The 14,171-nt window shown below is 35.2% G+C and overlaps 1 protein-coding gene across 1 annotated transcript in view; it reads left to right on the top strand.

Moving 5' to 3' along the window:
• The window catches only part of LOC125278978 (exostosin-1), a 415,240-nt gene that overhangs the window by 325,039 nt on the left and 76,030 nt on the right, over positions 1-14,171 (top strand). Inside the window, 2 exon segments of the mRNA XM_048208426.1 lie at positions 1,924-2,031; positions 3,912-4,031. Of these exon segments, the coding sequence (XP_048064383.1) occupies positions 1,924-2,031; positions 3,912-4,031 (228 nt within the window).

Genomic DNA, 14,171 nt, shown 5'->3' with positions numbered 1-14,171 from the left:
TCTGTATATTGCACATGCCATTCCTGTTACTTGGAAACAGTATTTTTGAGTTGGATCAAAGGCATGTTATTGCTCCAGAGGTATCATTATATGGCATAGATAATGCTGATGTTTAACATCAGAAAAATAAAGCTCCCCATCTCCTCTGCTGCATATTAAATTTTTTTTAAACTGATTTTTGTGTTTGTAAGTTTATTTGGATAAGGCTTTTCAGTGTTGAGCATTAATATTTTTTTCCCCACTAAAAAGTACTATAAACATGCCCTTGTCCTTCATGTGTGACTGATTTTTTATTTTATTTTTTTTCAGGTGTACAAAAGTACACCTGGAGGAACATGTTTTCTTTGAATTTTAATTTATCTTTTCAAATAAAGTTCAGAATAATATGAAAACATGCTGTATGTTCAGAAAAAAAATCTACTTTCTAATGTCAGACAGATGAAAACATGACTGTCCACATTAACACAACACCTACACCTGTTCTGTGTTCAGAAACTTTGTCCACTTAATCTGAATAAGATGGAAATAGGAAACACACCACTACTCCGAAACACCAATCATTATTCCAGGCATATAAGTAATGATAAGATATATTGAAAGTCATCAAACAATTTACAGTTTCTGGTTCCTCGAATTAAAACTATCTGGTTTGGGATTCATTTAAACAAGGTTCTTGTGATCATGTCAGTTCGTCAGTCACTTATAGATGTCAGCACAGGTTGCTTTGAGATTCTGTCACTATTCGACATCAGCAGGTCTGGTTCATTTTGCAGCTTATTCTGAAAAAGAACCACCCACTTTGACAGGAAGAGATCATATGACTGACATGTGACCCTTGACCACAAAACCAGTCATAAGTCTCACAGGTATATTTGTAGAAATAGCCAACAATACATTGTATGGGTCAAAATTATCGATTTTTCTTTTATTTATAATGATTTTTCCAAAAATCATTAGGATATTAAGTAAAGATCATGTTCCATAGAAAATATTTTGTTTTCCTACTGTAAATATATCTAAAATGTTTTTTTTTTTTGAGTGGATATGCATTGCTAAGGACTTTATTTGGACAACTTTAAAGGCGATTTTCTCAATATTTGGATTGTTTTGCGCCCTCAGATTCCAGTTTTTCAAATAGGTGTATCTCAGCCAAATATTGTTCTATCCTAACAAACCATGTATCAATGGAAATCTTATTTATTCAGCTTATTTATGATGTATAAATAAATATTGACCCTTATAACTGTGGTCCAGGGTCACATATAAAGCAACAAGAGACCATATATTTTGTTTTTTGAACCTTTTAGAAGCTGGCACATTTTAAATTTCAATAACAGAATAAAATCTAATTAAAAACTAATTTATGATTGCTGTGGTACAAACCATGACTAACAGAATAAACATTATATATATATATATATATATATATATATATATATATATATATATATATATATATATATATATATATATATATATATATACATATATATATATATATATATATATATATATATATATATATATATATATATATTAGCTCAGGTCCATTAGATAAAATGAACAAATACAACATATTATTAGTTGTATTATATGTATTATAGTTAAGTGCCCCTAATATGTAATTAGTATGTAATGTTACAGAGAAACATTACATAATTTTTTTTTTTTTTTTTTTTTGATGATCCTTTAACAATGTCCGAACATTTTCGAATCTAGTAGCTATTGGCAAATGATAAAAGTCCACAGAGAAAATGACATTGTTTCAAGGTGTCAGTGTACATTTTGACAATAGTTCATCGATTGAAATGAACACTGTGAAAGTGTTGTACAGTTGTTGGTGGCAGTTGTGTAGAGGGGTGAGGATTTGATATGCGTGTGTGTGTCTGTGTGTGTGTCTGTGTGTGTGTGTGTGTTCCACAGGCGGCCTGTATTCCTGTGCTGCTGAGTAACGGATGGGAGCTGCCCTTCTCAGAGGTCATTGACTGGAGTAAAGCCGCCATCATTGGAGATGAGAGATTATTGCTGCAGGTACACACACACACACACACACTCACACACACATTACACTGTCAGTGCACAATTCCCTCAAGACATTTAACAAACACATCGTCATAGTCTTCTTTATAACAATGTGATCATAATGAGAACATACTGCTATATAACTATCCATTTAAAATCCTCCATCGTTCCTCTTAACAGCAGACTGAAACAGCAGACCTGCATTGTTCCACTTCTAAAGTGACCACTCACTGCACTGGGAGCTTTAATTAAATTCTGCTGAAATTCTCATGGGGAACAATTGGAGCCATGAATCCCAAGACATTTTAAGAGCCTTAAGTGTTATTTAGGAGGAAAATTATATCACACTTTTACCCTGAGCTCTTAATCAAGCCAATTCACTATATTTGCCCCAAAATAGAGAAGAAGAAATTAATCTTTATTTGCAGAGACAACTGATATCTTTATATTTTGCATGACAATGAGTTTCAGATTTTTTTATGTTGCTGGTAGGACATACAGTACAGTATAGTAATGAATGACTTTTAGGCTTGCAAACATACAAAAATTGTAATAGGGCAGTTTTTTTGTTTGTTTGTTTGTTTTTTACTTTTTCATGCATTTCAATTTGATGAGCCCTTTGCGGGGTAAAATATGAAGGCAGCTATATACAGTACGTTAATGTATGTCCAGCTTATACAGTATAACAAAATAATAAGCACCACATTACAAAGACAACTTTTTCTATAACTAAATAACAATCATTTATTTGGTCTCTGTTATAAGACCAAAGCAAATTATTAAAATATTATTTGGAGAATATTTACTTTGTTTTAATGTGATATTTTTCTTTCTGCTATTAATGCTATATTTGTAAACCTTCAAAAAATAAACAAAAAAGAGATTTGTTCATTTATTCCTTTTTTTATTATTTAATTATGCAAGCAGACAATTACAATATTTACAGTTGAGACATTAAATGCAAAATACAAATACATGTACAACAAAACTACATAACAGCCAGCAAGATTTGTGTGTGTGTGTGTGTGTGTGTGTGTGTGTGTGTTTGTCTGTGTATAACTGTAAGTGTAACTGGGTGTGGGAATGGAAATATATGAAAAAGAGATTTAGGGAAGTACAACAGACATAACCAGAGTTATAATAAAAAAAAATAAATAAATAAAAAAAAAAAACATATATCAGTTAAATAATAATAATAATAATAATAATAATAATAATAACAATCTTAATGACAATATTATAATATTTATATTACACGAAAACTGGAGAATGGAGGATGAGGAGGGTGACAAAAACAATATTAATAATAGCAATAATAATAATAATAATAATAATAATAGCACATTCAAATTGTATTAGCAATAGTAGTAATGACAAACATATTAACAAACATACTAATTTAATCCAGAATTGTTCATTTATTCCTTATACTGTTAAAAAGTATACAGGCTGTCAATAATATAAAATAATTGTAATTAATATAATGTTTTTTGTTTTGTTTTGTTTTTTTTGTTCTGAGTAGCTTAACCCTCTCTTAACTCTATCCTTAACCATTTTTTAAATATATACAAGGAAGAAAAATGTAAAAGGCAGAGTCTATTTATGTAATCATAATATTTTTTTTTATTTATTTTTTTTTAAATGGCATAAAGCAGTATTTAAGTAGCCCAAACGACATTGTGTTGTATTTGAAGTGCTCTCTGGTGGTATACAATAGTTTTGTTTGTGAGAGTAGAATTTAAGTTGTCAGTCGCTGCAAATCTTATTCATATGCACTTTTGTGAAGAATTAGAGACAGCCCAAAAGTTAGGCTAACCACTGAAACATCCTTGAATACACAAACACACAGTACTTCTGAAAGCAGATCTTGCTCTGTCTCACTCTTCCAGGTTCCATCTATCACCAGGTCTGTGGGTTCTGACAGAATCCTGGCACTGCGGCAGCAGACACAGTTCCTGTGGGACGCCTACTTCTCCTCAGTCACAAAGATAGTCTTAACCACATTAGAGGTGAGTCCACAGATACGGCAGAAAGAGACTTGCCTCATCCAAATGAGTCACACTAGGGGAAATGTGTGAATGAGGGACTGCCAGCTGGTTGATGTCATTTATACAGTGCTTTTTTTTTTTCACTTAATGGGATAGTTTGCCCAAAAATGAAATGCTGTCATCATTCACTCCCCCTCATGTCATTCTAAACCTGAATGACTTCCACAAAAGAAGATATTCTGATGACAGAATTTTTGATTGGAACTCCATGTTTTATCAGTCAAAATCTGAAAAAGAATCACTCTGACAGTGTCATTCCTCATAGTGTAGATGTGTTGAGGACTCAACTATTCTGAGAGTGAGAACGATTATATTGAAAACCTTATAGTTATATGTATAGGTTAATCTTGTGAAAATAAAGTACATTTTCACATTCTTTTAAGTAGTGTTAGCTACTTATTGTGGATTATGCATTAAAGGGTTAGTTCACCCAAAAATCATTAATTAAAATCATTAATTATTCACCCTCATATCATTCCAAACCCGTAAGTCTTTCATTCATCTCTGGAACACAAATTGAAGATTTTTTTAATGAAATCTGAGTGCTTTGTGGCCCTCCATTGACAGCCTATGCAACTACCATTTTCAAAGCCTAGAAAGGTAGTAAAGACATCATACAAGTAATCCATGTGACCCAAGTGGTTTAACCTCAATTTTATGAAGAGAAGCAAGTGCTTTGTTTGAAAAGTGATAGTTGCATAGGCTGTCAATGGAGGGACAGAAATATCTTCATTTGTGTTCTGAAGATGAACAAAAGTCTTATGGGTTTAGAACGACATTAGGGTGAATGACAGAATTTTCATTTTTGGGAGAACTAACCATTTAAATTAATATACTTACATGCAAACTGAATGTAATATCTTAAGACACTTAATTGCTAATAAATTAAAATGTTTTATAGTTTCAGTTTATATTAAGTGCAATTAGTTGAACTTAAGAGTACATTTTTGACCCACTTAAGTAGGACCTAAGTATTTTTATGTAATTTCTTAATTACTTGTCTTTGAAATATGGTTAAAGTACTGCCAAATGTACTGCCAAGCATTTATGGTAAACTAATATACTGAAATGTATATATGATTACATGTAATATATGTCATTATGATGTTATTACATAATGTAATCACATTTGGATGCACTTTATTTTAAGGTGTTCTGGTCACTGTAAATTATACATTTAAGTGCTGAATAATATAAACTACATGTGCATACTATAGAGTAAGGGTTAGGATTAGGGTGTAGTTTAGGGTTAGTTGCATGCAATTATGCATAATTAGTTATTACTATAGTAACTACATGTAACAAGGACATTGTAAAATAAAATGTTAACTCACTTTCTTGACATGTGCTTTAGGATGTTAGTCAACACATCAAAATAAGTGTACTGCCTTAAAGCATGACAGAAGATTATTAAAACATAATGATTTAAAATGTATTTTAAAGTAAAACTTTTAATTCAACATTTTTGCAATGTGCACTTTTTAAAAGTGTGCTTAAGTGTTAAGAAAGTGAAAGTGGACTCTCTTTAAGTGTCTTTATTTCATTAATATTATATTATTTTCAAGTACTTTTTTTTAATGTGTACTTCTAAGATTTGAAGTATACTACAAATGCACATTCAATGCAATTAAACACTTCTTTTTCACCAGGGTATGCATAGTAAAAAGGTGTTGTTAAGTTAAGTTAAGTTAAGTTAAGTTATGTTTTATAGCCATACTTAAATGATGAAATCTATGTATAGTTTAATACTCTCCTTACTTTTTAATCATGCTAGGATTTCTTTTTCCACTCAGTATTGTCTTTCGTCATAGTCCATCCATATAGGTAATTTAATAAATGTTGATCGTGTTTTTCTTTGCATGTACTTTGTTTTGTCTCTATCTCTTTCTTACACTCACTCATTTCTTGTTCTCTCTATATCTCTCCCATTTCTGACGTCTTCTATTTTCTTCAAAAGTTTTCATCACGAGTTTCTGTCACACATAAGATGATACCTGCCATGATCAAAAGCACTTGGTCTTTTCCAGACCTCTCCAACACACATAAAAATTCAGACGGATATACATAAACATTCCCTCCCTCCCTCACTCACTCACTCTCACATCTCTGAGAACTTTTTCCCTGGGTACTGGCATGCCTTGGTCAGCTAGATAGAATGGAAAGTTTGTGCTTGGTTTCTCTTCATCTCAGGAAGGTATTGGACAAGTCTTTTAATAACAGGCCCGACAGAGAACTGCCAGATGTCACTGACAGAAATATGACTGACTATAAATGTGTTGAGAAAGCATATTCAGAGCAATATTTCTGCCAACTTCACCATCATTGCCACAGTGATCAGAAACAGAGATACAACTGTAGTTCATAAAACGGTGTAAAATAAAGCAGTGAGATTTAACTGGTTTTGCTTTAGGACCCAGGTTTTACACTAACTCATTTTTGGTTGTGACCCACCAATTGTGAACCACTGCAATAAAATATCTGGTAACACTTCAGTATGGAGAACAATTCTCACTTTTAAGTAGTTGCTTATTACAGTAGCTTGCATATTGGCTGCTTATTATTACTATAAAGCACCATATTCTACACACCCCTAAATCCTACCCCATACTTAAACTTCAACACTATAACAACTACCTTACTAACTATTGATAAGCAGTAAATTAAGAGTTTTTGAGGCAAAAGACATAGTTAATAGTGAATATGTGTTCCCCATACTAAAGTGTTACCAAGTATCTTAATTCAACCTCACTGAAAATAGCCGCACATTGTGATATTAAGAGTAAACAGCAAACAGGCACTTTTCCATGCTGTGTTTTTCCAGCCCCTGAGGCTGGTCTCTTCCCAGAGCTATCCTAATCCCTGCTTCTGTTCCGCTCCGAACATTTTGAACGGAATGACATTGTGTGATATTTTGAGCCCAGTGTCTGGATTTTCCCTCCTGATTGAACCTCAGGTCATCATATCAAATTCAAATGACAGTGATACAGAAAAAAGTTCACTTAGAGAAAAAAAAAAAAAAAAAAAAAAAAATATATATATATATATAATAATATATATATATATATATATATATATATTCCCCATTAAAAGGATTTGCTTTTAAAAAATTGTTTGCACTTTTGACAAATGTTTACAATGATTAAAACTTATACCAGTGAATAATAATAAAAAGCTTTTTATTCAACATAGAATGTGTCAGTGCCATGTTGAGATCACATGTAATACCTTGAAACAAATAAAATAATAATAATAACAATAATAAGCAGTGTTAGGGGTAACATTACAAGTATTGCAAGTTACGTAATCAGATTACTAGTTTCAAATAACAAGTAACTCATTGCTTTTAAATGTACAAAATATCTAAGTTACTTTTTTTTTCTCTCAAATAAATACTTTCAAGTTACTTTGTTTTCCCATTTATTGACTGACACCTCTCCTGTCCCCATGTTGAGAGAAATTAGGAGTAAGTGTAGAGGCAAGTGTGCGCTGTGTGAACATGTTGGTTATTGTAGTTCTATTGTAGACTAAATGTTAGCATGTATTTACTCATTTAACTTGCACAAACAGATTCAGTATTCCTCAAAATAAAGCCTTTGACATCATACTAGCAACCAGGCAGTATATAAGGAACGCCTAGAGAACGTGTCATCCACTTCTTCATCTGAAGGAACTTGAACAGGCAGCCCGGAGGCATGGCTACGAGACACAGTGTTCCCTGTTCTCAGGGAACCAGGGTTAGTCATAACCTGAGACGTTTCCTTTGGAAAGGGAACTCGCACTGTGTCCTGAGACATTTTTTTTTTTTTTTTTTTTTTTTTTTTGATTTGGTACAACTTCAATTTTTAGTTAGAAAAACCTACTTTTTACTATAACATTAAAGTATCATTTTTACTTTGGACATTTTTTTTTTTTTTTTTTTTTACTTTGGACTAAACTAAATAAATTGCTGTAATTTTGTTACAAGCAATTTGATTAAGTTTACTCAAGTTAAATTTCTGATTCAGTACAAAATATATTTTTAATAATACCTTTACCAATTTATTTTCTTCAGTCAAGACAAAACTTTATTTAATGCAGGTCAATATAATAAAATTTTTGCTCTGCTACAACTTTTACTATGAACAAAAGCTAAATATGCTTTAATATAAAATAAAAATATTCCCTTAAAATTAAACAAAAAGTAAATGCTTAATTTAGTTGACTTAGTATAAATAAAGACAGGAATATTCTCTTCAAAAGGCCTTAATGTTTATTGTGATGTCATTGTCTTTTTAAAATATACATCACCTTCTCTGTTGTCAAAAAAAAAACAAAACAAAAATAAATAAAAGTCTCAAATGAATTTTGCTGCCAGTTAGGCTAGCCGGTATGCATTTCAAACATCAACACTTGATAGAAGAAAAAAAAAATCCCAATGTGATGTGGTAGCTGGAGAGGATCCTCATCTTCCTTGATGACAAACACTGCCATTGTACATCTCTCAGGATCTGTTTTAGCTTCATCCTTCTGAACAACCTAATAAAGACAAAGACAAGACATTTTTATTACAAAGTTATTTTGATAAAATCAGTGTCTATATAAAAATATGTACACAAAAAATTATTCCAATCAAATCTCAAAAGGTCTAGTTATATATAAAAAAAAAAAAAAATGTAATGACATGCAAAGTCCAGCAGATACTTAATGTCGGCTCTTCCAAATGTTTTTCTCATAGCAACTTGACTTTATCACAAGTAAAGCATTGGTACTATATAATAAGCAAGTATTATATAATATCTATTTTCAAAAAGTTATAGCATGCTGTGATCAAAAATATTAAATAGTTTAATACAGTAGTATACAAACTTCAACCAAGATTCACTATAATGTTAAACGATACAACTGCCTTGTGTACTCATATTTTCATTAATTTCAGAACTGGCCACAGACTGACTTTTTCCACAATGCAATATTTGGATACAATATCCATTTTATGACTAGCCTTTCACTGCTGCTGCTCTGAAGTAACAAATATTTCAAAATGTGATTAAGATACAATATACAGTGTTCTACAAAATATAATATACAATATATTAACCAGCACAGAGATAGTTATGTGGTCAGATGGCTAATTTTTTAGCAGATGTATTTGTACTATTGGCTCCTGTCTCATGACTGACTTCAAACCCACATTGTACCAATACAACTGGATTATTTGCAATTGGATAGTGGAACACAGCTAATACGAAAGCTTCAGGGCTCTATTCTAGACTCATTCTTCCCACTGGTCGGACTGGTGCGACTAACTTCTTTAGTTGGTTGCACCGAGTTACAACATGGTTGTACCCTTTTTTTTTAATTATTATTATTAATCATAATGACCTTGCATGTTGATGAATCATTCTCTTAATTTGTGTATGCTGGTTTTGCATTGATGTAGCTACAGATTGACAGTGACTAAAAGCTTGATTTTTGCAAAATATTTTAATCTGAACATTGATAGAAACATTCAAAGAATCGGATCTGTCGGATTTAGAACACGTCAATTTATCCACTTCTCCCGAAATACATGACAGTAAGTGAGCCAGTGAAGTGAGAAAAATAGAGTAAATTTTATAGTTGCTTACACAATGTGTGTCTGATATGAATAAAACTTTTCGTCAATTTATATTTGAATGGATTGTTCCCATTCAGTCGGTCACGTTCGACGTACGTCGGACAGACCGACGAATAGGAATCTCGCCAGAGAGGCCAATCTACTTCGAGTGTAACTAAAGGAGCCAATGCACATTGGCATGCAATCATATGCATCAGCTGCTCTCCTCGCAGCGCGGGTATATAATGAGCAGCAGGTGCCTTGCATCTTCAGCTTTTCGCTTCGGAGCCGAACTACTACTGGTGTGTGTGAAAACGAGTCAGCTCTCCTGGAAAACTGCTCTTCATTTGGTGCAGGAGGACAGCACTGCAGCCGGGCCGATCTTTCTCTTTTGTTTCTTTTTGTCTTTATTTTGCCGTTTTAAACTGAGCAACACAGAAGCTGTTCCAAGCTGGAAAAGCAGTTCTTACGTCTACGAGACGTGCTTACGCCTTGAAGTGGAACCTATTCATCGAGTGGTGCTCTTCTCGCCGAGAAGACCCCCGAAGATGCTCGATCGGAGTCGCGCTTTCCTTCTTGCAGCAAGGGTTGGAGCGTAGGCAGTCCCCCTCCACCCTCAAAGTCCATGCTGCTGCTATTTCTGCATACCACGACCACATAGATGGCAAATCCGTTGGTAAGCACGACCTGGTCATCAGGTTCCTTAGGGGGGCGAGACGGTTAAATCCTCTTCGACCCCCCTCCATACCCTCTTGGGACCTGGCTCTGGTGCTAAGAGCACTTCAGAATGCTCCCTTTGAGCCTTTGCAGTCAGCAGACTTAAAGATTCTTTCTATGAAGACTTTGCTGCTGGTTGCAATGGCCTCCATCAAGAGGGTAGGGGACCTGCAGTCATTTTCAGTCGATGAATTGTGCCTAGAGTTCGGGCCGGGTGACAGCCACGTGGTACTGAGACCCCGGCCTGGCTATGTGCCCAAGGTTCCTACCACTCCCTTCAGGGACCAGGTAGTGAGCCTGCAAGCGCTGCCCTCGGAGGAGGCAGACCCAGCCCTGGCTTTGCTCTGTCCAGTTCGCACTTTGCGACTGTACATAGACAGAACCCAAAGTTTCAGGACCTCAGACCAGCTCTTTGTCTGTTACGGAGGCCAGCAGAAGGGAAAGGCTGTCTCCAAGCAGAGGATGGCCCACTGGATAGTGGATGCCATCGCCCTGGCTTACCAAGCTCAGGGCGTGCCCTGCCCACTCAGGTTGCATGTGCACTCCACGAGAGGTGTCGCATCCTCCTGGCTCGTGGCGCCTCGCTGACAGACATTTGTAGAGCTGCGGGCTGGGTGACACCTAACACGTTCGCTAGATTCTATAGCCTTCGTGTCGAGCCGGTCTCCTCCCGTGTTCTCACTTCAGATCAGAGGCACGGAGAGGCCTGAAGGAGGGAACGGAGAAGTACGTCCTGTCGCCACAGTCGCTGTACCCCGCTGATGCTGCCGCCTGCTTGGTTCGGCTCCTCAGCGAAAACCTGAAGATGCAACGCACCTGCTGCTCATTATATACCCGCGCTGAGAGGAGAGCAGCTGATGCATATGATTGCATGCCAATGTGCATTGGCTCGTTTAGTTACACTCGAAGTAGATTGGCCTCTCTGGCGAGATTCCTATTCGTCGGTCTGTCCGACGTACGTCTCTGTTCCCTCCTTCAGGGAACGAGGGTTACCTTTGTAACCGAGATGTTATTGCCGCTTCCATAGACATCAGTGTGTATTTTATTTTGCTAGTACTTATGTGTATTTAAATGTCTGAAATCTAAAATAAACCTTATGTGGTTGAAAACACTGAATAGTTATGATATGATATGACGACCGCTGAGGCTGTCTGTCTCTGGCTTAGCTCCGCCAGCCATTTGAATTCAGCAGTTGATCTGAATGTTCTAATGAATCTACTGAATGTTCTAATCACACCGGTGTGATCGTATGCTCCAGGGACCAGCCAGGACTGATCAAATCAGTGTGATCGTATGCATCAAAGGGTTGACAGAGTACATTTGCCAGCCAGGTACCAAAATAACATGCACATTATGCACTCGCATCAATGCGACCATGGAATTTTAACTTGTACGTTTAAAAAAAAAAGATCGCATTTGCAACCATTTTGGTCGCAGTCTAGAGCCCTGAGCTTCCATTTTGGATCCTCCTTCTAAGGGAAAATGTTTCCCATGTGCAGACAACACATGCCCCCTGATGGACCACAATGCTAACAAGTTCACTGTGACTGATGACATTTCAAAGAAAGTATTTTCTCAATAAAGGCAGTTCAAATCACTTTGATTCTTATAGCTACAGAGTGATATTAACCCTGGATGGTCCCAGCTAGCCCCACCCAGGCTACATGCATGTATTACTTGCTGGGACAATGGAAGCATTAAGGAGTAGCAGCATAATGTGGGTACAATGATGCATGGAGATTTAGGCAAAACTACTTATATGTACGAGTATTTTTATATGACCTGAGACCATGTTTATCAGCTTAAAGGTTAAAAAAATGTGGTTTCAACTTGTTTAAAGCTTAAGTGATTAATGCAAAACTACTTACCAGATACTCCTTGATAAGTTTGTCCACATTTTCCTCAAGGTACACAAACAGGCATTTCAGCAGACACTCCCTTTTTTCATTCACCTCGAGGCTCTAGGTGAGAGCGAAAACACACACATGATGCATTATTATGCAGTCCAATTTAGCATTTTCACTGATGCAAACAATACACAATGCACACAATTACAATAAATGTTGTAGAAGTATTGTTCATTGCTAGTTCATGTTAACAAATGAAACCTTCTTGTAAAGTGTTACCAAATAATCCATCTCTGTGAGTCCATATAATGCAAGTGAATTGGCACCATAAAGTCGATGCTTCAAAAACCACACAAAGTGAACACAACAGTAATCCATACAACTCCAGCTGATGAATCAATACTTCTAAAGTGAAACAATAGGTGTAAGAAATACAAATATTTAAAAAAAAATTACAATATAAACCATTTCTGGCCATCATACACTCATTCATGAGTTCATGTTTGATGTAAATGTCAACACGTTGTGAAGCGTGAGATAAGTGAATTGTGAAACTCACACGAATGCCACTCTTTTTCCGCATCACTTCTCGTGTGAGTTTCAGAATGTACTTGTGTCACGCTTCACAATGATCTCATTAACCTGTGTATAACCATTGACTGGAAGTGAATGTTATAAACTTAAAAAGTTTAAAATATTAGTTTTTTTCTTACACACACCTGTCATTTCAGTTCAGAACACATTGATTCATCAACTCGTGTCATGTGAGTTACCGTTGTTCACATTGTGTGGGTTTTTGAAGTGTCAACTTTGAGGGTCCTATACACTTGCATTATATGGAATGACAGAAAGTGAATGTTTTTCTAAAAATCTTAGTTTGTGTACATCTGAAGAAAGAAAGTCAAATACATCTGAGACAGCATGAGAATGAGCACATGATCAGAGAATTTTCATTTTTTGGAGAAGTCAACTTTTACAAGATCCTTTTTCTGCCAAACAGGGGTGTAGAGCACATTACATACCATCTCTAAATTGTCCGTTTTTCCTGCCATGCTTAAGAGATTATGAGAAAAAGAATAATGATTAGCTGTAGTACAACATATAACACACAAATATCTGAAATCAATACTTTTAGCATAATTTTTACTCATGCGCTTTGTAATATATTAAAGAAACTAACCTCATATTTGCATGTACTGCTTTGGAATCATCATTCATCTCTCCCCATCTGCATAATTACACCAGCAGTTGTCTGTAGTATGATGGTGCAGATAAAAACAACTCTTGCCACTATAGCCTATTTGTGTTTCAATATATAGCTACTTATTTTTCATTCTTGTTCTGTTATGAATAAAATCAATTTTAAGGATTTTCTGTGGAGTGAGGTACTAACTAACCAAGTTTATATATATATTAATAATGTTTGTAAGTATTTAGTTTTAAAGCAGAGCATCCATCATTTACTGATATTAAGCGGTAAAGCTCTAAGGTCTCCAACCCGCCATTAAAAAACAACTTTAACATCATCAAAAAACTTTAATATCATGTAAATGTACACTATATGTAGTAACAATAAAATCAAACTTATTTGTACAAATACTCACCGATTTTAGGGAATTGTGTTAAACAAGATGGCCGTGCAAAACAAGATGGCTGTCGATCAGAAAATTCTCAAACCAAGGGTGCTTCTCAATATCCCTCCTCGTCTCCTCACTCCTTTGTCCTCCATCCTATGACCCGGAAACCGTTTGAGCTCAACCATCTTGAAAGACATCTCAATTCTCTAATTGCACCACGAGGAGGCGAGAAACAAGGAGTGAGGAGGCTTCTTGAGGAGTTTTGAGCAAGGATACAGAGGTGCATCCTTTGCGGAAGTCTTTCTTGTTGAGAAACCTGACGCACGTATACATTCTCCTCCCCCTTCATATCTGTCACAATAATTTAAATGTATGCTTTACTTTA

The sequence above is a fragment of the Megalobrama amblycephala genome, linkage group LG11, assembly GCF_018812025.1.
Source record: "Megalobrama amblycephala isolate DHTTF-2021 linkage group LG11, ASM1881202v1, whole genome shotgun sequence".
NCBI classification, from domain to species: domain Eukaryota; kingdom Metazoa; phylum Chordata; class Actinopteri; order Cypriniformes; family Xenocyprididae; genus Megalobrama; species Megalobrama amblycephala.
This window is presented reverse-complemented; position numbering and strand designations above follow the sequence as displayed.